The following is a 25,840-nucleotide window of genomic DNA, read 5'->3' on the forward strand; positions in this document are numbered from 1 at the left end:
CAATGATTTGAATAGTCTGTTATGGCAGTGAGTAGAGAGTTCTGTCATTCCAGTACGCAGAGAGTTCTGTTATTCCAGTGAGTAGAGAGTTCTGTTATTCCAGTGAGTAGAGAGTTCTGTTATTGCAGTGAGCAGGGAGTTTGGTTATTCCAGTGAGCAGGGAGTTTGGTTATTCCAGTGAGCAGGGAGTTTGGTTATTCCAGTGAGTAGGGAGCTCTGTTATTACAGTGAGTAGAGAGTTCTGTTATTCCAGTGAGCAGGGAGTTTGGTTATTCCAATGAGTAGTGAGCTCTGTTATTCCAGTGAGTAGAGTGTTCTGTTATTCCAGTGAACATAGAGTTATGTCATCCAGTGAGTAGAGGGTTCTGTTATTCCAATGAACCGAGTTCTGTCGTCCAGTGAGTAGAGAGTTCTGTCATTCCAGTAAGTAGAGTTCTGTTATTCCAGTGTGTAGAAAGTTCTGTTATTCAGTGAGTAGAGAGTTCTATTATTTCAGTGAGTTCAGAGCAGTGTTATTCCAGTGAGCAGAGAGCTCTGAGATTCCAGTGAACCAAGAGTTCTGTTATTCCAATGAATAGAGAGTTCTGACACTCCAGTGAGTAGAGGACTCTGACATACCAGTGAGCAGAGAGCTCTGTTATTCCAGTGAGTATAGAGCTCTGAGATTCCAGTGAGTAGAGAGTTCTGTTATTTCAATGAATAGAGAGTTCTGACACTCCAGTGAGTAATGGAATCTGACATACAAGTGAGCAGAGAGCTCTGATATAAAAACAGAAAAAACTGCGGATGCTGGAAATCCAAAACAAAAACAGAATTACCTGGAAAACCTCAGCAGGTCTGGCAGCATCGGCGGAGAAGAAAAGAGTTGATGTTTCGAGTCCTCATGACCCTTCGACAGATCTTGAGTGAGTCCAAGAAAAGGGTGAAATATAAGCTGGTTTAAGGTGTGTGTGGGGGGTGAGGGCGGGGGGATTTGGGTGGGGGGAGAGAGAGAGAAGTGGAGGGGGTTGGTGTGGTTGTAGGGACAAACAAGCAGTAATAGGAATTACTATTACTGCTTGTTTGTCCCTACAACCACACCAATGCCCTCCACTTCTCTCTCTCTCCCCCCACCCAAACCCCCCCCAACACACCTTAAACCAGCTTATATTTCACCCCTTTCTTGGACTCACTCAAGTTCTGTCGATGGGTCATAAGAACTCGAAACATCAACTCTTTTCTTCTCCGCCGATGCTGCCAGACCTGCTGACGTTTTCCAGTTAATTCTGTTTTTGTTTTAGAGAGCTCTGATATTCCAGTGAGCAGAGAGCTCTGTTATTCCAATGAATAGAGAGCTCTGTCACTCTTGTGAGTAGGGTGTTCTGTTATTCCAGTGAGTATAGAGTTTTATTATTCCAGCAGGTGCAGAGCTCTGTTCTTCCAGTGAATAGAGAGTTCTATTATTCCAGTCAATTGATTTCTGTTATTTCACTGAGCAGAGAACCCTGTTATTTGAATGCATGCAAGACAAAAAGCTTTGACATGTATTTTTTTTATCAGCACAACTCAAGTTCTGTACTATAAAACAACTATTTGAATACTCTGTTATGGCAGTGAGTAGAGAGTTCTGTTATTCCAGTGAGCAGAGAGTTCTGTTATTCAGTGAGTAGAGAGTTCTATTATTCCAGTGAGTTCAGGGCAGTGTTATTCCAGTAAGTAGAGAGTTCTGTTATTCCAGTGAACAAAGAGTTTTGTTACTCCAGCGAATAGAGAGCTCTGTTAGTCCCACAACTAAAGAGCTCTGTTATTCCAGTGAGTAGAAATTTCTGTTTTTCCACTGAGCAAAGAGCTCTGTTATTCCAATGGATAGAGAATTCTGACATTTCAGCGAGTAGAGAGTTCTGTTATTTCAGTGAACAGAGAGTTCTGTAATTCCAGTGATTAGGGAGTTCTATTATTCCAGTGAGTAGAAAGCTCTGTTATTCCAGTGAGTAAATAGCTCTGTTATTCCAATGCATAGAGAGCTCTGTCATTCCTGTGAGTAGGGAGTTCCGTTATTCCAGAGAACAGAGGGTTCTGTCATTCCAGTGAGTTGAGAGCTCTGTTACTCCAGTGAGTAGAGAGTTCTATTATTCCAGTGAGTTCAGCACTGTGTTATTCCAATGAGTAGAGAGTTCTGTTATTCCACTGAGCAGAGAACCCTGTTATTTGAATTGTCCTGATGCGTGCAAGACAAAAAGCTTTGACATGTATTTGTTTTATCAGCAGGACTCAATTTCTGTATTATAAAACAACTATTTGAAAACTGATTATTCCACTGAATAGTTGTGAAGCCTGATTAAGGTCTGAATAGGTGTTGATTACTATTTGAAGCTTAAATACGTGAGTCATCTCAGCTCACCTCAGCCTATTTAAGAAAGGGTCAGTTAGAAGCACATTATCAGTGTACTTGCACATGAGCAGGGTAGAGACTTCATCCTGAGTGAGACACAGCCAGAGTGAGTGTGCATATTGGCAATTTGGTGAACAGTGGGAATTCGGTGCAGAAGGGAAGAGGTGCTCTTTGCATTTTTTTCTTTGCTTTCAAAATTCTTAAATCTTCAGAGAGCGGTCTTGCCCTGCTGCAGAAGTAGAGGTTATAAGGGAGAGGAATGACTAGTAAGTAGTGGGTAAGGTTGGGTAAGGATTTACTACTTTTATCGCTTATAGTTTAAGGTCTTTTTGTGGTTTATAGTTTGTATATTCCGTAGTAACGAGGATCAGGAAAGAAGGGCCCTAGAGTAATTGATTTAAAAGGTTTAATTTAAAGGGATAAGTCATGGCAGATGAGATCAAAGCCATGGTGTGCTCCTCGTGCTCCATTTGAGAACATTTCCAGTGCCCGGGATCAGCATGTGTACAGGAAGTGTGTCCAGCTGTAGCTCATGGAAGCTCGGGTTTCAAAGCTGGAGCGGCGGCTGGGGACACTATGGAGCATCTGCGAGTGTGAGAGCATCGTGGATAGCACTTTTAAAGAGATAAAAACAAAAAAACTGTGGGTGCTGGAAATCCAAAACAAAAACAGAATTACCTGGAAAAACTCAGCAGGTCTGGCAGCATCAGCGGAGAAGAAAAGAGTTGACGTTTCGAGTCCTCATGACCCTTCGACAGCACTTTTAAAGAGGTGGTCACACCACAGCTGAAGGGACTTGAGGAAGGAAGGGAATGGGTGACAACCAGGCAGTCCAAGAGAAACAGGCAGCTAGTTCAGGAGTCCCCTGGGGTCCCACTCACAAATTGGTATTCCAATTTGGTGGCTGGTGAGGGCATTGGTTCCTCCTGGGAGTGAGGACAGAGCCAAGCTTCTGGCACCACAAGCAGCCTGTCTGTACAGGAGGAGAGGAAGGGAGGAAGACCAATAGTAATAGGGGATTCTATAGTCATGGGAACAGATAGGCACTACTATGGCCATCAATGTGACTCCAGGATGGTGTGTTGCCTCTCTGGTGCCAGGCTCCGGGATGTCACTGAACGGCTGAAGGGCATCCTGAAGGGGGAGGGTGATAAGGCAGAGGTCATGGTACATGTTGGTACCAATGACATAGGTAGAAAGAAGGATGAGGTCTTACATCAAGAATTCCGGGAGTTAGGCAGTAGACTAAAAAGCAGGACCTTTCGGGTTGTGATCACTGGATTACACCCAATGCCATGTGCTAGTGAGCACAGAAATAGGAGAATAGCACAGATGAATACGTGGCTTAAGAATTGGTGCAGGAGGAAGTGTTTTAGACTCCTGGATCACTGGGACCGTTTCTGGGGAAGATGGGACCTGTACAAGCGGGACAGTCTACATCTGACCCAGACTAATATCCTTGGGGGTGCGTTTGCTAGTGCTGTTGGGAGGAGTTTAAACTAAATTGGCAGGGGGAGGGGACGCAGAATGTTAGCAGAATAGGGACACATCGTAATCCAGTAAAACAATCAAGTCAGAGAGAGTACAGCTGCATTAAGTTTCAAGGGAGTAAGACAAGGCTGGATGGCCTCTACTATAATGCCAGGAGTAATTCAGGTAAAACAGATGAGTTAAGGGTGAGGATTGACACGTGGAATTGTGATGCAGTAGCCATCACAGAGACGTGGTGGAGGAAGGGGCAGAATTGGCAGCACAACATCCCGGGATATAGAACCTTCAGGTGAGACAGGGGAGGGAGTAAAAAAGGAGGAGACATTGCATTATCAGTTAAGGAGTCAGTTACTGCAGTAAGGTGAGATGATATATTGAAGCGGGCATCAAATGAAGCTTTGTGGGCAGAGCTTAGGAATAAAAAATGGGCAGTCACATTGTTAGATGTTTATTCTAGGCCCCCAGATAGTCAGCGGGAAATTAAGGAGCAAATATGTGCACAATTTGCAGAGGTGTGTAAAAACAATAACAATAGGGTAATTATATTAGGTGATTTCAACTTTCCCAAAATTAATTGGGATAGACATTGTGTTAAGGGCTTGGATGGAGTGGATTTCTTGAAATGTGTACAGGAGAACTTTTTAGGTAAATCTGTAGAGGGTCCAACAAGGGACGGCGCATTGCTGGACCTAATTCTGGGGAATGAAGCCGGACAGGTGGCTGAGGTGGTGGTGGGGGAGCATTTTAGTGATAGCGACCACAACATGGTACAATTTAAGCTTGTTATGGACAAAGAAATAGACAAGCTGCAAAAAAATGTTTTGGATTGGGGGAGAGCAGATTTTAGTAAAATAAGGCAGGATCTGGCCAAGGTAGACTGGGAACAGCTACTTGTGGGGGAATCTACAGAAGATCAATGGGGGTGGGGCATTCAAAAAGGAAATGGGGAGGGTACAGGTTCAACATGTTTCCTCTAGGGTGATAGGAAGGAGTAACAAGCCCAGAGCCATGGATGACCAGAGATATTCAGGATACAATGAGAAGAAAAAGAGAGGCTTTTAACAGGTACAAGGGGAGCAAATCAGCGGAGGCATTAGTGGAGTACAGAAAGTGCAGGGTGGAGCTTAAGAAAGCAATTAGGAGAGCAAAGAGGGGATATGAGAAAGCTCTGGCTGGTAAAAGTAGGGAAAATCCCAAGATATTCTATAAGTATATCAATGGGAAGAGGATAACCAGTGAAAGAGTAGGGCCCATTAGGTCCTCTGGGTGGAGCCAGAGGACATTGGTAGAGTGTTGAATGAATACTTCACATCTGTCTTCACCCAAGAGAATGAGGATGAAGGTATGGAACTCAGGGAGAGAGACTGTGAAGTTCCTGAGCAAATTGGTATAGGGAGTGACAATGTATTGTAAGTGTTGGAAGGCTTAAAAGTGGACAAATCTCCAGGCCTGGATGATTTGTGTCCCATACTGCTGAGGGAGTCAAGGGAGGAGATCGCAGGGGCTCTGACTCAAATTCTTAATTCCTCTCTGGCCCGGGGGAGGTGCCAGAGGACTGCAGAACAGCTAATGACGCTATTTAAGAAGGGTTGTAGAAATAAGCCAGGGAACTACAGACCAGCAAATCTCACGTCAGTGATAGGGTAACTATTGGAGAAAATCCTGAAGGAGAGAATCTATCTCCACTTGGAGAGGCAAGGTTTGATCAGGGATAGTCAGCATGGCTTTGTCAAAGGGAGGTCATGACTAACAAATTTGATTGAATTTTTCGAGGAGGTGACCAGGTGTGTAGATGAGGGTAGTGCAGTTGATGTAGTTTATATGGATTTCAGCAAAGCCTTTGACAAGGTCCCACATGAGAGATTATAAAGAAGGCAAATGCATATGGGATACAGGGTAATTTGATAAGGTGGGTTCAAAATTGGCTTAGTTGTAGGAGAATGAGGGTGATGACAGAAGGCTGCTTTTGTGACTGGAAGCCAGTGTCCAGTGGCGTACCACAGGGATCTGTGCTGGGTCCCCTATTATTCGTCATTTATATAAATGACACAGATGATTTTGTGGGGAGGAGGATTAGTAAGTTTGCAGATAACACAAAGATTGGCCGGTGGTTAACAGTGAGGTTGAGTGTCTTGGGCTACAGGAAGATATGGACAGGATGGTCAAATGGGCAAATAAGTGGCAGATGAAATTTAACCCTGAAAAGTGTGAGGTGATACACTTTGGAAGGAGTAATTTGACAAGGAAGTATTCAATGAACGGCATGACACTAGGAAGTTCTGAGGAACAAAGGAACCTTGGCGTGTATGTCCATAGTTCTCTGAAGACGGAGGGGCATGTTAGTGGGGTGGTGAAAAAGACATATTGGACACTTGCCTTTATCAATCGAGGCATAGATTACCAAAGTAGGGAGGTCATGTTGGAGTTGTATAGAACCTTGGTGAGGCCACAGCTGGAGTACTGTGTGCAGTTCTGGTTGCCACATTATAGGAAGGATGTGATTGCACTGGAGCAGGTGCAGAGGGGATTCACCAGGATGTTGCCTGGGATGGAACATTTAAGTTATGAAGAGAGGTTGGATAGAATTGGGTTGCTTTGGAGCAGGGAAGACTGAGGGGTGACCTGATCGAGGTGTACAAGATTATGAGGGGCATGGACAGGGTGGATAGGGAGCAGTTGTTCCCCTTAGTTGAAGGGTCAGTCACAAGGGTACACAAGTTCAAGGCGAGGGTCAGGAGGTTTAGGGGGGATGTGAGGAAAAGCTTTTTCACCCAAAGAATGATGACAGTCTAGAATGCGCTGCCCCTGGGAGGGTGGTGGAGGCAGGTTGCCTCACAACCTTTAAAAAGTACGTGGATAAGCACTTGGCACATCATAAAATTAAAGGCTATGGGCCAAGTGCTGGTAAATGGGATTAGGTAGGTAGGTCAGGTATTTCTCACATGTCGGTGCAGATTTGATGGGCCAATGGGCCTTTTCTGCCCTGTGTGATTCTGTGAATACTCTGTGAGTCGAAAGTCCTATTATTCCAGTGAGCAGAGAGTTCTATTATTCCAGTGAGTAGAGAGCTCTGATATACCAGTTAGCAGAGAGCTCTGTTATTCCAGTGAGTCGAGAGTTCTGTTATTCCAGTGAGCAGGGAGTTTGGTGATTCCAGAGAGTAGTGAACTCTGTTAGTCTAGCAACTGGAGAGCTCTGCCATACTAGTGAATAGAGAGCTCTGTCATTCCAGTGAGTAGAGAGTTCGGGAATTCCAGTGAGTAGAGATCTCTGTCATTCCAGTATACAGAGAGTTCCGTCGTTCCAGTGAGTAGAGTTCTGTTATTCCAGTGAGTGAAGAATTCTGTTATTCAGTGAGTAGGGAGTTCTATTATTCCAGTGAGCACAGAGCAGTGTTATTCCAGTGAACAAAGATTTCTGTTATTCCAGTGAATAAAAAGTTCTGCTATTCCAGTGAACAGAGAGTTCTGTTATTCCAGCGAGTAGAGAGTTCTCTTGTTCCAGTTAGCAGAGAGTTCTGTTATTCCAGTGAGCAGAGAGTTCTGTTATTCCAGTGAGTAGAGAGCTCTGTAATTCCAGAGGGTAGAGAGCTCTGTAATTCCAGAGGGTAGAGAGCTCTGTAATTCCAGAGGGTAGAGAGCTCTGTAATTCCAGAGGGTAGAGAGCTCTGTAATTCCAGAGGGTAGAGAGCTCTGTAATTCCAGTGAGTAGAGAGCTCTCTTATTCCAATGAATAATGACCTCTGCCATTCCAGTGAGTAGAGTGTTCGGTTATTCCAGTGAACAAAGAGTTTGGTTATTCCAGTGAGTCAAGAATTCTATTATTCCAGTGAGTACAAAACTGTGTTATTCCAGTGAACAAAGAGTTCTGTTATTCCAGTGAATAGAGAGCTTTGTTAGTCCAGCAACTAAAGAGCTCTGTTATTCCAGTGAGTAGAAATTTCTGTTATTCCACTGAGCAGAGAGTTCTGTTATTCCAATGATTGGAGAGTTCTGACACTCCAGTGAGAGAGAACTCTGACATTCCAGTGAGTAGAGAGCTCTGCTATTTCATTGAGTAGAAAGTTCTATTATTCCAGTGAATAGAGAGCTCTGTTATTCCAATGAACCGAGAGCTCTGTCACTCCTGTGAGTAGAGAGATCAGATTTTCTAGAGAACAGAGAGTTCTGTCATCCCAGTGAGTAGAGAGCTCTGTTATTCCATTGAGCAGAGCGTTCTATTATTCAGTGAGTAGAGAGCTCTGCTATTCCAATGAATAGAGAGCTCTGCCACTCCTGTGTGTAGGGAGATCTGTTATTCCAGTGAACAGAGAGTTGTGTAGTTCCAGTGAGTAGAGAACTCTGTTATTCCAGTGAGTAGATAGTTGTATTATTCAATGAGTAGGGAATTCTATTATTCCAGTGAGCACAGAGCAGTATTATTCCAGTGAGTAGAGATTCTGTTATTCCAGTGAACAAAGAGTTCTGTTATTCCAGTGAGTAGAGAGCTCTCTTATTCCGGTGAGTAGAGAGCTCTCTTATTCCAATGAATAAAGACGCCTGTTATTCCAGTGAGTAGCATGTTCAGTTATTCCAGTGAACAGAGAGTTCTGTCATTCATATGAGCAGAGAGTTCTGCTATTCCAGTGAACAGAGAGTTCAGTTATTGCAGTGAGTAGTGTGTTCTGTTATTTAGTGAGTAGAGAGTTCTAGCATTCCAGTGAGTACAGAGCTGTCTTAGTCCAGTGAGTAGAGATATCTGTTATTCCAGTGAAGAAGAGTTCTGTTATCCTGTGAATAGAGATCCCTGTAAGTCCAGCAAGAGAGCTCTGTTCCAGTGAACAGAGAGTTCTGTTATTCCAATGAATGGAGAGTTCTGACACTCCAGTGAGTAGAGAACTCTGACATTCCAGTGAGTAGAGAGTTCTGCTATTTCAGTGAGCAGAGAGTTCTGTTATTCCAGTGAGTAGAGAGCTCTGTTGTTCCAATGAATAGAGAGTTCTGTCATTCCAGTGAATAGAGAGCTCTGTCATTCCAGTGAGTAGAGAGTTATATTATTCAGTGAGTAGGGAGCTCTATCATGCCAGTCAGCACAAAGCAGTGTTATTCCAGTGAGTAGAGAGTTCTGTTATTCAACTGAACAAAGAGTTCTGTTATTCCAGTGAACAGAGAGTTCTGCTATTCCAGTGAACAGAGAGTTCTGGTGTTTCCAGTGAGTAGAGAGTTCTGTTATTCCAGTGAGTATAGAGCTCTGTAATTCCAGTGAGTAGAGTGTTCGGTTATTCCACTGAAGAGAGAGTTCTGCTATTGCAGTGAATAGAGAGCTCTGTTAGTCCAGCAACTAGAGAGCTCTGTTATTCCAGTGAGTAGAAATTTCTGTTATTTCACTGAGCAGAGAGCTCTGTTATTCCAAAGAATGGAGAGTTCTGACACTCCAGTAAGTAGAGAACTCTGACATTCCAGGGAGTACACAGCTCTGTTATTCCAGTGAATAGAGAGTTCTGGTATTCCAGTGAATAGAGAGTACTGTTATTCCAGTGAATAGGGAGTTCTGTTATTCCAGTGAGTAAGGGGTTTGTTTTTCCAGTGAATAGAGAGTTCTGTTATTCCAGTGAATAGAGAGTTCTGTTATTCCAGTGAGCTGAGAGTTCTGTTATTCCAGTGAATAGAGAGTTCTGTTATTCCAGTGAATAGAGAGTTCTGTTATTCCAGTGAATAGAGAGTTCTGTTATTCCAGTGAATAGAGAGTTCTGTTATTCCAGTGAATTGAGAGTATTGTTATTCCAGTGAGTAGGGGGCTTGTTTTTCCAGTGAATAGAGAGTTCTATTATTCCAGTGATTAGGGAGCTCTGTTATTCCAAGGAGTAGAGACCTCCGGTATTTCAGTGAGTAGAGGGCTCTGTTATCCCAGTGAGTGAGGAGCTCTGTTATTCAAGTAAATAGAGTTCTGTTATTCCAGTGAATAGGCAGCATTGCTTCCAGTGAGTAGGGAGATCTGTTACTCCAGTGAGTAGAGAGATCTTTTATTCCAGTGACAAGAGAGCTCTGTTATTTCAATGAATAGTGAGCTCTGTTATTCCAGTGAGTGGGAAGCTGTCATTCCAGTTTGTAAGAAGCTGTTGTTCCAGTGAGTAGAGTGCTTTGTTAATCCAGTGAGTAGAGAGTTATGTTATTCGAGTGAGTACAGAACTCTGTTAGTCCAGTGATTAGGGAGCTCTAATATTCCAGTGAGTAGGGAGCTCTGATATCCCAGTGAGTAGGGAGCTCCGTTATTCTAGTGAGTAGGGAACTCTATTATTCCAGTGAATTGAGAGTTCTGTTATTCCAGTGAGCTGAGAGCTCGGCTACTCCAGTGAGTTGGGAGCTCTCGTAATTCCCACCAGTGGAGAGCTCTGTTATTCAAGTTAGGAGGAAGCTGTTGTTCCAGTGAGTAGGGAGCTCTGTTATTCCAGTGAGTTCAGAGCGCTGTTATTCCAGTGAGTAGAGAATTCTATTATTCCAGTGAGTTGTTATGGCACAGCTGATGATAAATGCTGAGTTGTTCAAATCCCAAAGGGAAACATAAAACAACTGCCACAACCTGTTTTGCAATTTGTATAAATTTCGGGATGTGTGCCTTGATTTCAGTAGTAATAAGACCACCAAGTCTTAAAGATTTTTACAAAACTAGATTAAACATTTATTAAAAGGACAATTGATTTTAAACACATGCATATTTCTACAAATTACAACTATAGTAACTTCTAAATCCCTGAATTAATTTGACTCCCAGTTACACTTTCATTAAGGCAACAGAAAGACAATAGGACAAAATATTACTTTTGGCTTGCGAGCACACGCCCGAAGCTCTGGAACATTAAATGACACATGATGACGTCGGGCATGTGCCCCGATATCATCGCGAAGTCACGCGATATTTCATTCGGCGGGTGCATGCCAGATTCGGCTGCTCAACCGCCGATAATTGATAAGCCTATTAAGGCCATTAACCAGGTAATTAACCTGAATTTTATGCTGCCCTACCAACGTTATGGTTGGCAGGCAGGTGAAATGGCCAAGTAGCCTTTTCCTTTTTTTTAGGAAACCTCATCCACGAGTGGGATGAGGTTTCCTAAAGCTAATACTAATTGAATAAAAACCTTCTTTGAAAAATAAAAACTTGTCCCATCTCATGTGACACAGTCACGGAGCTGCCTCTGGGAGATTGAAGTGCTCTGTTGCACGTGAAATTGCAGTGCGGAGCTGATAGTGGATGGCAGTTGGCTCCATGACTGCCCCCACCCACTTGTGTCAAGCCCGCCCGACAAATGGAAAATCCTGGTCACAGATTTTAAAAGACCCAGGCAAGGTGACACAATAGAATTCAAAGTGAGTTTTCTTAACTTTAGTTCTTTGAAGACAGCAGCTTGAGGCATGAATGCTGAAGGCTTTTCACACTAGTTAGAGTTAAAATGTCTACCCTTACCAATGCTCCTTTATACATACGTTCCCCATTGAATGCAAATTCCCATTGTTTCACTATGTCTTTGGACTTTACCTTTCTGATAATAAAAATTTCTCATAGTACTAAGTTATACCAGTAATCTTTGGGAAAAATAAACAGGCAGTTCCTGAACTTCACCTGGCTAAGTGATACATTTCACTCCCTCTTTTCAAAACAATCTAGCCTGGTTTATTTAAAATGCAAATGCTTCCTTTACCTCTGTGTTTACCTACTTAACTTTTCAGCCCGTGCTTCTCTTCCAATACATCAAAGCCTTCAGACCAGCTGCCTTTAATCCATTAAGTTACACACACACGCGCGCACACACACACACACACACACATATATATAGACACAGGTACCACTATTTTACAATAAATTCCAATAACATTACTACATCTTCCTGACAGAGTATTCTGTTATTCCAGTGAGTAGAGAGTTCTGTCATTCCAGTGAGTAGAGAGTTCTGTTATTCCAGTGAGTAGAGAGTTCTGTTATTCCAGTGAGTAGAGAGTTCTGTTATTCCAGTGAGTAGAGAGTTCTGTTATTCCAGTGAGCAGAGAGTTCTGTTATTCCAGTGAGCAGAGAGTTCTGTTATTCCAGTGAGCAGAGAGTTCTGTTATTCCAGTGAGTAGGAAGATCTGTTTTTCCAGTGAGTAGAGAGCTCTGTTATTCCAGCGAATAAACATTTCTGTTATTCCAGTGAGTAGAAAGATCTGTTGGTCCAGTGAGTAGAGAGCTCTGATATTCCAGTGAACAGACAGTTCTGTTATTCCAGTGAGCAGAGAGTTCTGTTATTCCAGTGAGTAGAGAGCTCTGTTATTCCAGTGAATGGGGAGCTTTGTTTTTCCCATGAGTCCAGAGCTCTGGTATTCCAGTGAGTAGGGAGCTCTGTTATTCCAGTGAGTAGAGACTTCTGTTATTCCAGTGAGTAGAGACTTCTGTTATTCCAGTGAGTAGAGACTTCTGTTATTCCAGTGAGTAGAGACTTCTGTTATTCCAATGAGTAGAGACTTCTGTTATTCCAATGAGTAGAGAGTACTGTTACTCCAGTGAGTAGAGGGCTCTGTTACTCCAGTGAGTAGAGGGCTCTGTTACTCCAGTGAGTAGAGGGCTCTGTTAGTCCAGTGAGTAGAGGGCTCTGTTAGTCCAGTGAGTAGAGGGCTCTGTTAGTCCAGTGAGTAGAGGGCTCTGTTAGTCCAGTGAGTAGAGGGCTCTGTTAGTCCAGTGAGTAGAGGGCTCTGTTAGTCCAGTGAGTAGAGGGCTCTGTTAGTCCAGTGAGTAGAGGGCTCTGTTAGTCCAGTGAGTAGAGGGCTCTGTTAGTCCAGTGAGTAGAGGGCTCTGTTAGTCCAGTGAGTAGAGGGCTCTGTTAGTCCAGTGAGTAGAGGGCTCTGTTAGTCCAGTGAGTAGAGGGCTCTGTTAGTCCAGTGAGTAGAGGGCTCTGTTAGTCCAGTGAGTAGAGGGCTCTGTTAGTCCAGTGAGTAGAGGGCTCTGTTAGTCCAGTGGATAGATGGCTCTGTTAGTCCAGTGAGTAGAGAGCTCTGTTATTCCAGTGAATAGAGAGTTCTGTTATTCCAGTGAATAGAGAGTTCTGTTATTCCAGTGAATAGAGAGTTCTGTTATTCCAGTGAGTAGAGAGCTCTGTTAGTCCAGTGAGCAGAGAGCTCTGTAATTCCAGTCAGTGGGAAGCTGTTGTTCCAGTGAGTGGGGACCTTCATTATTCCCGTGAGTGAAGAGCTCCATTATTCCAGTGAATAGGGAACGTTGTTCTTCCAGTGAGTAGGGAGCTCTGTTAGTCCAGTGCAAAGAGAGCTCTGTTAGTCCGGAGAGTAGGGAGCTCTGTTATTCCAGTGAGTACAGAGTTCGATTATTCCAGTAAGCAGAGAGTTCTGTTATTCCAGCGAGCAGAGAGTTCTGTTATTCCAGCGAGCAGAGAGTTCTGTTATTCCAGCGAGCAGAGAGTTCTGTTATTCCAGTGAGCAGAGAGTTCGATTATTCCAGTGAGTAGAGAGTTCTGTTATTCCAACAAGCAGAGAGTTCTGTTATTCCAACAAGCAGAGAGTTCTGTTATTCCAATAAGCAGAGAGTTCTGTTATTCCAATAAGCAGAGAGTTCTGTTATTCCAATAAGCAGAGAGTTCTGTTATTCCAATAAGCAGAGAGTTCTGTTATTCCAATAAGCAGAGAGTTCTGTTATTCCAATAAGCAGACAGTTCTGTTATTCCAATAAGCAGACAGTTCTGTTATTCCAATAAGCAGACAGTTCTGTTATTCCAATAAGCAGACAGTTCTGTTATTCCAATAAGCAGACAGTTCTGTTATTCCAATAAGCAGACAGTTCTGTTATTCCAATAAGCAGACAGTTCTGTTATTCCAATAAGCAGACAGTTCTGTTATTCCAATAAGCAGACAGTTCTGTTATTCCAATGAGTATAGAGTTGTGTTTTTTCAATATGCAGAGAGTTCAGTTATTCCAGCGAGCAGAGAGTTCGGTTATTACAGTAAGCAGAGAGTTTGGTTATTCCAGCGAGCAGGGAGTTCTGTTATTCCAGTGAGCAGAGAGTTCTGTTATTCCAATGAGTATAGAGTTGTGTTCTTCCAGTAAGCAGAGAGTTCAGTTTTTCCAGCGAGTAGAGAGTTCTGGTATTCCAGTGAGTACAGAGTTCTGTTATTCCAATAAGCAGAGAGTTCTGTTATTCCAATAAGCAGAGAGTTCTGTTATTCCAATAAGCAGAGAGTTCTGTTATTCCAATAAGCAGAGAGTTCTGTTATTCCAGTGAGTAGAGAGTTGTGTTCTTCCAATAAGCAGAGAGTTCAGCTATTCCAGTGAGCAGAGATTTCTGTTATTCCAGCGAACAGAGAGTTCTGTTATTCCAGTGCAAAGAGAGCTCTGTTATTCCAGTGAGTAGGGAGCTCTGTTATTCCAGTGAGTAGAGAGTTCTGTTATTCCAGTGCAAAGAGAGCTCTGTTAGTCCGGAGAGTAGGGAGCTCTGTTATTCCAGTGAGTACAGAGCTCTGTTATTCCAGTAAGCAGAGAGTTCTGTTATTCCAGCGAACAGAGAGTTCTGTTATTCCAGCGAACAGAGAGTTCTGTTATTCCAGCGAACAGAGAGTTCTGTTATTCCAGTGAGTAGAGAGTTCTGTTATTCCAGTGAGTAGAGAGTTCTGTTATTCCAGTGAGTAGAGAGTTCTGTTATTCCAGTGAGTAGAGAGTTCTGTTATTCCAGTGAGTAGAGAGTTCTGTTATTCCAGTAAGCAGAGAGTTCTGTTATTCCAGTGAGTAGGGAGATCCGTTATTCCAGTGAGTAGAGAGTTCTGTTATTCCAGTGAGTAGGAAGATCTGTTTTTCCAGTGAGTAGAGAGCTCCGTTATTCCAGTGAATAAACATTTCTGTTATTCCAGTGAGTAGAAAGATCTGTTGGTCCAGTGATTAGAGAGTTCTGTTATTCCAGTGAGTAGAGAGCTCTGTTATTCCAGTGAGTAGGGAGCTTTGTTCTTCCCATGAGTCCAGAGCTCTCGTATTCCAGTGAGTAGGGAGCTCTGTTATTCCAGTGAGTAGAGACTTCTATTATTCCAATGAGTAGAGAGTACTGTTAGTCCATTGAGTAGAGGGCTCTGTTAGTCCAGTGAGTAGAGGGCTCTGTTAGTCCAGTGAGTAGAGGGCTCTGTTAGTCCAGTAGGTAGAGGGCTCTGTTAGTCCAGTGAGTAGAGAGCTCTGTTATTCCAGTGAATAGAGAGTTCTGTTATTCCAGTGAGCAGAGAGCTCTGTTAGTCCAGTGAGTAGAGAGCTCTGTAATTCCAATTAGTAGGAAGCTGTTGTTCCAGTGCATGGGGACCTTCATTATTCCCGTGAGTGGAAATCTCCATTATTCCAGAGAATAGGGAGCTTTGTTCTTCCAGTGAGTGGGGAGCTTTGTTCTTCCAGCCAGTAGATAGCTCCATTATTCCAGTGAGTAGGGAGCTCTGTTCTTCCAGTGATTTCAGAGCTCTGTTATTCAACTGAGTAGAGAGCTCTGTTATTCCAGTGCAAAGAAAGCTCTGTTATTCCAGTAAGCAGAGAGTTCTGTTATTTCAGCGAGCAGAGAGTTCTGTTATTCCAATAAGCAGCGAGTTCTGTTATTCCAGCGAGCAGAGAGTTCTGTTATTCCAGTGTAAAGAGTTCTGTTATTCCAGTGAGTACAGAGTTCTGTTATTCCAACAAGCAGATAGTTCTGTTATTCCAATAAGCAGAGAGTTCAGTTATTCAAATAAGCAGAGAGTTCTGTTATTCCAGTGAGTAGGAAGATCTGTTTTTCCAGTGAGTAGAGAGCTCCGTTATTCCAGTGAATAAACATTTCTGTTATTCCAGTGAGTAGAAAGATCTGTTGGTCCAGTGATTAGAGAGTTCTGTTATTCCAGTGAGTAGAGAGCTCTGTTATTCCAGTGAGTAGGGAGCTTTGTTCTTCCCATGAGTCCAGAGCTCTGGTATTCCAGTGAGTAGGGAGCTCTGTTATTCCAGTGAGTAGAGACTTCTATTATTCCAATGAGTAGAGAGTACTGTTAGTCCATTGAGTAGAGGGCTCTGTTAGTCCAGTGAGTAGAGGGCTCTGTTAGTCCAGTGAGTAGAGGGCTCTGTTAGTCCAGTAGGTAGAGGGCTCTGTTAGTCCAGTGAGTAGAGAGCTCTGTTATTCCAGTGAATAGAGAGTTCTGTTATTCCAGTGAGCAGAGAGCTCTGTTAGTCCAGTGAGTAGAGAGCTCTGTAATTCCAATTAGTAGGAAGCTGTTGTTCCAGTGCGTGGGGACCTTCATTATTCCCGTGAGTGGAAATCTCCATTATTCCAGAGAATAGGGAGCTTTGTTCTTCCAGTGAGTGGGGAGCTTTGTTCTTCCAGCCAGTAGATAGCTCCATTATTCCAGTGAGTAGGGAGCTCTGTTCTTCCAGTGATTTCAGAGCTCTGTTATTCAACTGAGTAGAGAGCTCTGTTATTCCAGTGCAAAGAAAGCTCTGTTATTCCAGTAAGCAGAGAGTTCTGTTATTTCAGCGAGCAGAGAGTTCTGTTATTCCAATAAGCAGCGAGTTCTGTTATTCCAGCGAGCAGAGAGTTCTGTTATTCCAGTGTAAAGAGTTCTGTTATTCCAGTGAGTACAGAGTTCTGTTATTCCAACAAGCAGATAGTTCTGTTATTCCAATAAGCAGAGAGTTCAGTTATTCAAATAAGCAGAGAGTTCTGTTATTCCAGTGAGCTGAAAGTTCTGTTATTCCAGTAAGCAAAGAGTTTGGTTATTCCAATAAGCAGACAGTTCTGTTATTCCAATGAGTATAGAGTTGTGTTCTTCCAATAAGCAGAGAGTTCAGTTATTCCAGCGAGCAGAGAGTTCAGTTATTACAGTAAGCAGAGGGTTTGGTTATTCCAGTGAGTAGAGAGTTCGGGTATTCCAATAAGGAGAAGGTTCGGTTATTCCAGTAAGCAGAGAGTTTGGTTATTCCAGTAAGCAGACAGTTCTGTTATTCCAGTGAGCAGAGAGTTCTGTTATTGCCATGAGTATAGAGTTGTGTTCTTCCAATAAGCAGAGAGTTCAGTTTTTCCAGCGAGCAGAGAGTTCTGGTATTCCAGTGAGTTCAGAGTTCTGTTATTCCAATAATCAGAGAGTTCTGTTATTCCAATAATCAGAGAGTTCTGTTATTCCAGCGAGCAGAGAGTTCTGTTATTCCAGTGAGCAAAGAGTTTTGTTATTCCAGTGAGTAGAGAGTTCTGTTATTCCAGTGAGCAGAAAGTTCTGTTATTCCAGTGAGCAGAAAGTTCTGTTATTCCAATAAGCAGAAAGTTCTGTTATTCCAGTGAGTAGAATTCGGTTATTCCACTGAGCAGAGAGTTCTGTTAATCCAATAAGCAGAGAGTTCTGTTATTCCAATAAGCAGAAAGTTCTGTTATTCCAGTGAGTATAGAGTTGTGTTATTCCAATAAGCAGATAGTTCTGTTATTTCAGTGAGCAGAGAGTTCTGTTTTTCCGGCGTATAGGGAGCTCTGTTATTCTGGTGCGTAAGGAGCCCTGTTATTCCAGTGAGAAGAGAGCTCTGTTATTTTGCGAGTAGGACTCTGTTATTTCAATCACTAGACCTGTTATTCCAGTGAGTAGGGAGCATTGCTATTTCAGTGAATAGAGTTCTGTTATTGCACTGAGTACAGCTCTGTTATTCCAATAACTAAAGCCCTGTTATTCCGGCGACTAGAGATATTGTAACTCAGCTGAGTAGAGAGTAGAGAGTTCCAGTGAACAGTGCTCCGCTATTCCAGTGGTCGAGCAATCTGTTATCTAAGCAACTTAAGAGCTCTGTTATTTCAATGAGTAAATCTCTGTTATTCCACTAACTAGAGAGTTCTGTCATTCCAGTGGGTGGTGCTCTGTTATTCCACTGAACAGAGAACCCTGTTATACAAAGTGCCCTGATGAGTGCAAGACAAAAGCTTCGAAGTGTCTCTTTTGTCAGCGGTACTCAAGTTCTGTACTACCAAATAGCTATTTGAATACTCTGTTATTCCAGTGAGCAGAGAGGTGTCTTATTCCAATAAGCAGAGAGTTCTGTTATTCCAGCAAGCAGAAAGTTATGTTATTCCAATAAGCAGACAGCTCTGTTATTTCAGTGAGTAGAGAGTTTTGTTATTCCAGTGAGTAGGGAACTCTGTTGTTCCATGAGTAGGAAGCTCTGTTGTTCCATGAGTAGGGAGTGCTGTTATTCCACTGAGTGGAGAGTTCTTGTAATTCAAGGGAGTAGGGAGCTCTGTCATTCCAGTGAGTAGGGAGCTCTGTCATTCCAGTGAGTAGGGAGCTCTGTCATTCCAGTGAGTAGAGAGCTCTGTTATTCCAGTGAGTGGGGAGTTTCATATTCCAGTGAGTAGAGAGCTCTGTTATTCTAGCAACTGGAGAGCTCTGTTATTCCAGTGAGTAGAGAGTACTGTTATTCCGTGAGTAGGGAGTTCTGGAATTCCAGTGAGTAGAGAGCTCTGTTATTCCAGTGAGTGGGGAGTTTCATTATTCCAGTGAGTAGAGAGCTCTGTTATTCTAGCAACTGGAGAGCTCTGTTATTCCAGTGAGTAGAGAGCACTGTTATTCCAATGAATAGAGCATTCTGTTATTCCAATGAGTAGAGAGCTCTGTTATTTCAGTGCGTAGTGAGCTCTGTTATTCCAGCGAGTAGGGGACTCTTTCATTGTAGTGAGTAGAGAGCTCTGTTATTCCAGTGAGCAGAGAGTTCTGTTATTCCAATTATTCTAATGAGTAGGGAGCTCTGTATTCCAGTGAGTAGGGAGCTCTGTTAGTCCAGCAACTAGAAAGCCCTGTTATTCCTGTGATAGAGAGTTTGGTTATTCCACTGAGTAAATCTATTATTCCAGTGGTAGGGAGCTCTGTTAATTCAGTGAGGAGTTTGAATTATATAGGTGGATGAAGGAAAAGCATATGATGGTATATGGGAATATTATGAGTAAAAATGAAATGCAGGAAAGTGGAGTTGAAGCCATAGGTCATCCATGATTTTATTGAATGGCAGACCTGGCTCAATGTCCCGCATGATCTACTTCTACTATTTCTGTTTTTATGTTATTATGGAACATATATGGGGGAAAAAGTGGGGAACTGAGAAGGAAGTGGGTAGGAATTAGTAATAAGAGTAGGTTTGGATGTTGGCTGGAAGTCCTTACAGGTGATGGGGTCCTGGTGTCTTGGGTTTGGCACCTGAGTGCACTTAGTGATAGTTTGCTGCGCTAGGTGGAAAGCGACATCTGGGACTATCCAGCACATGGAGATGAAGGAAGGTGTAGTGAAAGTATGTCATCACCCATAAAGGAAGGTCAGATAAGTGCTGAAGTTTAAGCACTAGATCATTCAGACTGAGGCATCCAGAGAAATACAAATAGAGGTCCCTTTACTTCACTTCATTTGACAGTATGAACCCCAGAAAGAACATCAACTCAAATCTTCGGCTGTTCTGGGCTAATGTGATGTCCATTAATGATGGTACTCAAAAATTCAAGAGAATTTGCAGTTCATTTTATTCATGTTACTGTGAAATGCAGATTTTATGCCTTTCCCGCCATGTAACACTACTCAGGCTGTATGCAGCAGAGAATGTTTTGACATGAAATGTAAATGTACATAGTAAAAATAGCATGTAATTTTAAGTGTAGTGAGGAAGCTCAGAGTGCCACATACTTTGTTGAAAGAAACTGAACTGCATTGCATTTTATGTAATATCAAATTTGAACCGTTATGTGATATATTTTTACACATTTTACAATAAACAAGTACGTGAAAATCAAGGGTGCATAGGGTGTATAAGGCTGCATTTGAACCTGATTTTCCTAAATGCAGCTGGTGTCAGTGCAGGCTGCCTCAGGGCAAAGCATTTCCATAGAGGGAACCTCATATAGGCACTGTATCACATCATTAATATTCAGAGGACCTAACACCAATAGTGCCTAGACCAACATGGTAGAGGGTGCAATCCCAGTCCATAAAGAGTGGGCAATTTCTACCTGTTGTATTAGGTGTCGGTTAGTAGCAAAACAATGTTGCACCATTGAATTTCAAATCTCTGTTTGTTACAATGGGTATGCTGTGGAATGTGATGTGCAAGGTATCATTATAAAGGTCACTATTTTACAATGCTGCTGAATAAGTTTACTAATTTCATATGGATCTGATTTCCTGATTCAGTCCTTATTTCCTGGGAAAATCAGCGGCCCGGTTTTTTAGGCCTGCCCAGCGTGAAACGCGAGCAGCAGCGCTCAGCACTGCCTGTGCAGGCGGGGGTGGGGGGTGAGGGGGGAATCGGCAGTGCAAGCCGGGCAAGTGCAACCTTCGCGCACGAGCTTCATAATCTCCCTGAGGCACAGAGCTGTGTCAGGGAGATCATTTGTTTTAAAAAGAAATTTTTTTAACATCATAAAACATGTCCCCTCAGGTGGCTCTGCCACATGAACAGGAGCATGTTATTAATTAAGTTTTAAAATTTTTATTTTATTTTTATTTGCTTTAGGAAACCTCAACCGCGGGCGCCCGCGGTTGAGGTTTCCTAAAACGTGCAAAGGCCGCTTGGTCTTTTCACCTGCCCACCAACCGTAAGGTTGGACAGGCAGCTAAAAATTCTATTTAATTGATCATTTAATGGCCTCGATAGGCCTTTTAATTGTCAGCGGGGACGCTGCCGACTCCGGTGCGTGCCCGCTGAACGAAATATCACGCGACTATGCGTTGACGTCAGGATGCACACCCAACATCAACGCACGTCATTTTATGTTCGAGTGGGTGGGTGTGCCCACCCGCCTGAGGTAAAAATTTTACCCTGCTCATCCTCTGTTTGTCTGTGAGTGTGTATGTGTGTGTGCTGGGGGAATTCTTTAGGAAGAGACAGATAGTTATACTTCCTGATTACAATTGTGTGTTAACCAGTACTTGCGACTCGTTAAAAGAAGTTCTGTTTTAAAATAAATTAATCATTCTGAGTTTTTGAAAGAAGAAGTCTCTTTTCTTCTGGGTGATACAGGTATGGGTACACAACTGGCCATTTTGGTGAGAAAATTAAACATTTAAATTAATAGTACGGCCTGTGGAGTAGTGGGGCTTGATAATTCGCGCACTCCTCCCATCCCAGTCATAACAAAACATCTAAACCTGCGTGCCTCACATTAAATATAACTCCATTACTCATGTGCAATGCAGGGGCGGTTGCATGACCCGTTAGCACAATCCAATAAAAAGTAATGGAACTGGAAACAAATAATTTGTATGGGGTGAAATGTCAGGTAAATGCAGAAGAGAAGTAAAAATTATATAAATGCAGATACCTCAATCTAAATTCTTAGTTACTTGCACATGAGTGATTGAGAGGAGGTCACATGCATGCAGCACAATAAAAATTCATGAGATGGTAGAAAATCAATTTCAAGGGTCCGGTGCAGGCCAGTGATCAGGGCACAGAATGAAAAAGTAAAATAATCATCAAATGAAAAGCTTTCACCAATATGACATCCGGCGCAATTCACCCCACAATTGTGTGCCCCAAAGGTGGCGCTAATGAGCCCAACTTTTCATCCAATGTGATTAATCAAATTTGAAGGGCCAGACAAGGGTCATAATATGGAATCCCTTTTTAACCTTCCATCGTTTTTCTACTAGTCCATATCACCCACTACCAGGCTCACACATGCTTGTTGTAGCTACAATGCCATCTAGATAACGCATTCCCCTGCTTCAACAAGAACCATACAAGGGAAAATAGTAATACCAGGCAATCCAGTAGCCACTGTCAGATACTTTTCCCTTCTCCTGATACATAGAGTCATTGAAAATCTTGATATTACTTCATGGAGGCCATTTAGCCCATTCACCTGATGCTGATGCTAACTCTCCAAATTAAACCATTTACTTTAGTTCCACTTCTCTGCATTTACCCTTCATTTCTTTTTCTTTCACATTATTCTTTCGTGAGTTACCATCAGGTAGCTGGCTGCAATAGTGTCATACTCCAATATTAGCCAGTGTCTTTAACAGAAAACTGGAGTTTTCACCTTCTTGGGGAATTTCCTGGATCAATAAAGTGACCACTTTGTCTAACAAGTCTTGTTAAGCTATAAGCAAAAGTTACGTTTAGAATATTTATCATCTACTAGATCCAAAGATATTTTTGACAAGTATTTTTTTAAGATGAAACAATATATACAAGAACAAAAATATAAAGTCTTGATTACCAGTAATAAGCTATTTTCTCTCCCTGGCCATTCTCTTGTATGTTTCTGTCCAGTAGGTTGTAACAGATATTTGTGGTTGCTCCTTCCATGAACTTCACATACACGTTCCCCTTTGTCAGATCAAAATTGTAATCTAGAATTGTTCCTGTCGGAGGGCTGTCCCAGTAAAACTCTTTAGCAAGTTCACCCCAGAATTCTGTTCAGAAAAAGATTGAATTATGTGAATCTATAAATAATAAAACAGACTTTTACAAAAAGGCTGAAACATACAAGCATGATCGTTTCCCAGTAATTCATCACAGGTTAAAATCCTTTTATCCTTGACTAGTTATGAAGATATTAATAACTATTACAACTTTCTCTTCATTCATCCTGAGGATATGAGCTTTTCCAGCACAGTGAACATTCATTCTCCATTCCTCATTGCTCTTGAGATGGTGATGGTGTGCTGTTTTCTTGAAACACTGCAATGTTTTGTGAAAGAACTCCCACAGTGTTGTTAGCTAGAAAATTTTAGGATTTTGATCCAGCAACAATGAGGGAAAAGCAATTCAGGTTCAAGACAGGATGGTGTGTGCCTCGGAGAGAAACTTGGAGAAGATGATATTCCTATGCACCTTCCAAACCCATGATCACTACCACCTAGGACAGATGCATGGGATCACCACCATGTTCCCCTCCAAGCCACTTACCATCCTGACTTGGAAATATATCGCCGTTCCTTTACTGTCGTTGGATCAAAATCCTGGAACTCCCTCCCGAACAGCACTGCTGGTGTGTCCACACTACATGGACTGCAGTGGTTCAAGAAGGCGGCTCACCACCCCCTTCTCAAGGGCAATTAGGATGGGCAATAAATACTAGCCTGGCCATCGATGCCCACATCTCATAGGAACATAGGAGCAAGAGTAGGTCATTCAGCCCATCTAGCCTGCTCCACCATTCAATGTGATATGATTGATCATCCACTTCAATGACTTTTTCCCACACTATCCCCTTATCCCTTTACATCATTGACAGATTTCTAAATGCCAATCTCTACTTTAAATATACGTGATGACTGAGCTTCCTCAGGCCCTCTGTGGTAGAGAATTCCAAAGATTCACAACCCCCTGAGTTAGAAGATTTTTTCCTCACCTTAGTCGTATGTGGCTTCCTCCTTATTTTGAAATAGTGTCCTCTGGGTCTAGACTCCACAGGAAACATCTGACCTGCATTTACACTGTCTATCCCTTTAAGTATTTTGTAGGTTTCAATGAGATCACCTCTCATTCTTCAATACGCTAGAGAATACAGGCCCAGTTACCCCAATCTCTCTTCGTAGGACAGTCCCGCTATTCCAGGAACAAGTCTGGTGAACTTTCGTTGCACTCTCTCTATGGCAATTATTTCCTTCCTGAGATAAGAGGACACAGTATTCCAGGGTGGTCTAATCAAGGTTCTATGCAACTGAAGCAAGACTTCGCTACTCCTGTACTCAAAATCCTCTTGCAATAAAGGCCAACTCGGCATCAAGAGGTGAACAGGAGGGAGGAACTTCAAACAATTGCCATCACCAGGGAAAAGGTGCTGGGAAAACCATTAGACCAAAAGGCTGACAAGTCCCCAGAACCAGATGGCCTGCATCCTAGGGTATTAAAAGAATTGACTGCAGAGATAGTAGATGCGTTGGTTATAATCATCCAAAATTCCTTAGGGTGGAAACATCCCAGATTTGCACTAAGTGCGGTAGTGGGTGTGAAAAATGATGTTTTACCCACTGGCTGCAATGGCGACTTTTCACACCATATTGTCCTCTTCCCAATGCATCCTGCCTCATTAATAATTCATTCATGGGAAACATGCTGGCGGGAGGGCTCACATTTGCCCACCACGCCATGACTTCAGTGCTTCGTCCCTCCGGGCGCCATATTTAAAGCACATAGGGCTCAGCCTACTTCATGTCTTCAGACCAGGACTGCTCCAGGTGACTAATGGCCCCAAAAGCAAAGAAGACAGCAGCTCCCAAATTTAGTGACACCTCTCTGGGGCACCTGCTAGACACAGTGGACCATCTTCCATCCCCGCAGAATTACCAATCCGGCCTGCGAGGTGGTGGCAGCAATGGTCAGCACCACTGGAGCACAGAGGAGGTCAGCAGTCCAGTGCAGGAAGAGGGTGAATGCTCTCATCCACTCCAACAGGGTAAGTCAACCACCTTATCACTCTCAACTCACACACTCACAAACCCACAGGGATCTCATACCTCAAGGGACAACACCACTAACTCTCATACACACACACTCACATCTCCATCCTGCTCATTACATCTGGAACCCATGTCCTCATCCTGCCCATGGCTCCACTCACCACACAAACATTCCATGCAGTGCCATGCATCCTGCTCACACTCTCCCCATCTGTTTTCATGCAGGAGAAGCCTGTTCACAACAGCAGGGAGAGGTCCCAGACCTGTGCGGGGCAGAGGGGGTGGAGTGGCCCACATTAGGCCCCTGACTCACTTTGAGGGGCATGCCATCGCACTGACACGTGAGAACATGGACTGTGCCTGCGGCAACAGTGAGGTCGGCAGCAGACACCCACATGAGGATCCAGCACCACGTCATTGTTCTCTCAATGCAACTGTGAGTGCTCTCTCTCCTGCTTTTTTGACTCTGCTGCCATGCACTAATTATCTCTACTTTGGTTCACAGGGAGTCTGCCAAGTGACCAATAACCTCAGCCAGCCATTCACTCAGCTCCATCCAGACCCTCACCTCCAGCCAAGAGGACACCTCCTCCATTGAAGAACTTGAAATAAGCAGCCGGGAATACCCCTCACAGCACTTATCCACACCCTCCACCAGAGCACAGAGACACATACCTCGGTGGGACCTAACAGGCTCGGGTTCACAATCTGGTAATGAAACACCCTTATTCAAAAAGGGAGGGAGACAAAAAACTGGTAACTATAGGCCAGTTAGCTTAATATCTCTCATTGGGAATATGTTGGAGTCTATTATAAAGGATGTAATAGCAGAGCATTTAGAAATACTTAAGAACATACATAAAAACATAAGAACTAGGAGCAGGAGTAGGCAATTCAGCCCCTCGAGCCTGCCCCACCATTCATTACGATCATGACTGACCTCATTTCGGCCTCAACTCCAATTTCCCACCCTCTCCCCATAACCTTTCAACCCATTACTAATTAAAAATCTGTCTATCTCCTCCTTAAATTTATTCAACATCCCGGCATCCACTACGCTCTGAGGTAGTGAATTCCACAGATTCACAAACCTTTGAGAAAAGTAATTCCTACTCATCTCTGGAGTTAAATCTACCATCCCTTAGCCTAAAACTATGGCCTCTCATTCTAGAATGCCCCACAAGGGGAAATATCTGCTCCATGTCTACTTTGTCTATCCCCTTTACCATCTTATATACCTCACTCTCATCCTTCTAAACTCTAGTGAGTATAGGCCTAAACTGCTTAATCTCTCCTCAAAAGACAAGCCCTGCATCTCTGGAATCAATCTAGTGAACCTCCTCTGAACCGCCTCCAATGCAACTACATCCTTCCTCAAGTAAGGGAACCAAAACTGTGCACAGTACTCCAGGTGCAGTCTCACCAATGCCTTGTACAGTTGCACCAACACTTCCCTATTTTTATACTCTACTCCTTTAGCAATAAATGCCAAAATTCCATTTGCCTTCCTTTTTACCTGCATACTAGCTTTCAGTGATTCATGCACAAGGACACCCAGATCCCTCTGCACTGAAGCATTCTAAAGTTTCTCTCCTTTTAAATA

General features: G+C 43.0%; 1 protein-coding gene across 1 annotated transcript in view; it reads right to left on the minus strand.

Moving 5' to 3' along the window:
- Positions 1-25,840, minus strand: part of acss2l (acyl-CoA synthetase short chain family member 2 like) — a 114,997-nt gene that overhangs the window by 78,145 nt on the left and 11,012 nt on the right. Inside the window, exon 2 of the mRNA XM_041189963.1 lies at positions 22,050-22,245. Coding sequence (XP_041045897.1) covers positions 22,050-22,245 — 196 coding nt within the window. The remainder of the gene's footprint in view (positions 1-22,049; positions 22,246-25,840) is intronic.

This window comes from Carcharodon carcharias, chromosome 6 (assembly GCF_017639515.1).
Source record: "Carcharodon carcharias isolate sCarCar2 chromosome 6, sCarCar2.pri, whole genome shotgun sequence".
Classification (NCBI taxonomy): Eukaryota; Metazoa; Chordata; class Chondrichthyes; order Lamniformes; family Lamnidae; genus Carcharodon; species Carcharodon carcharias.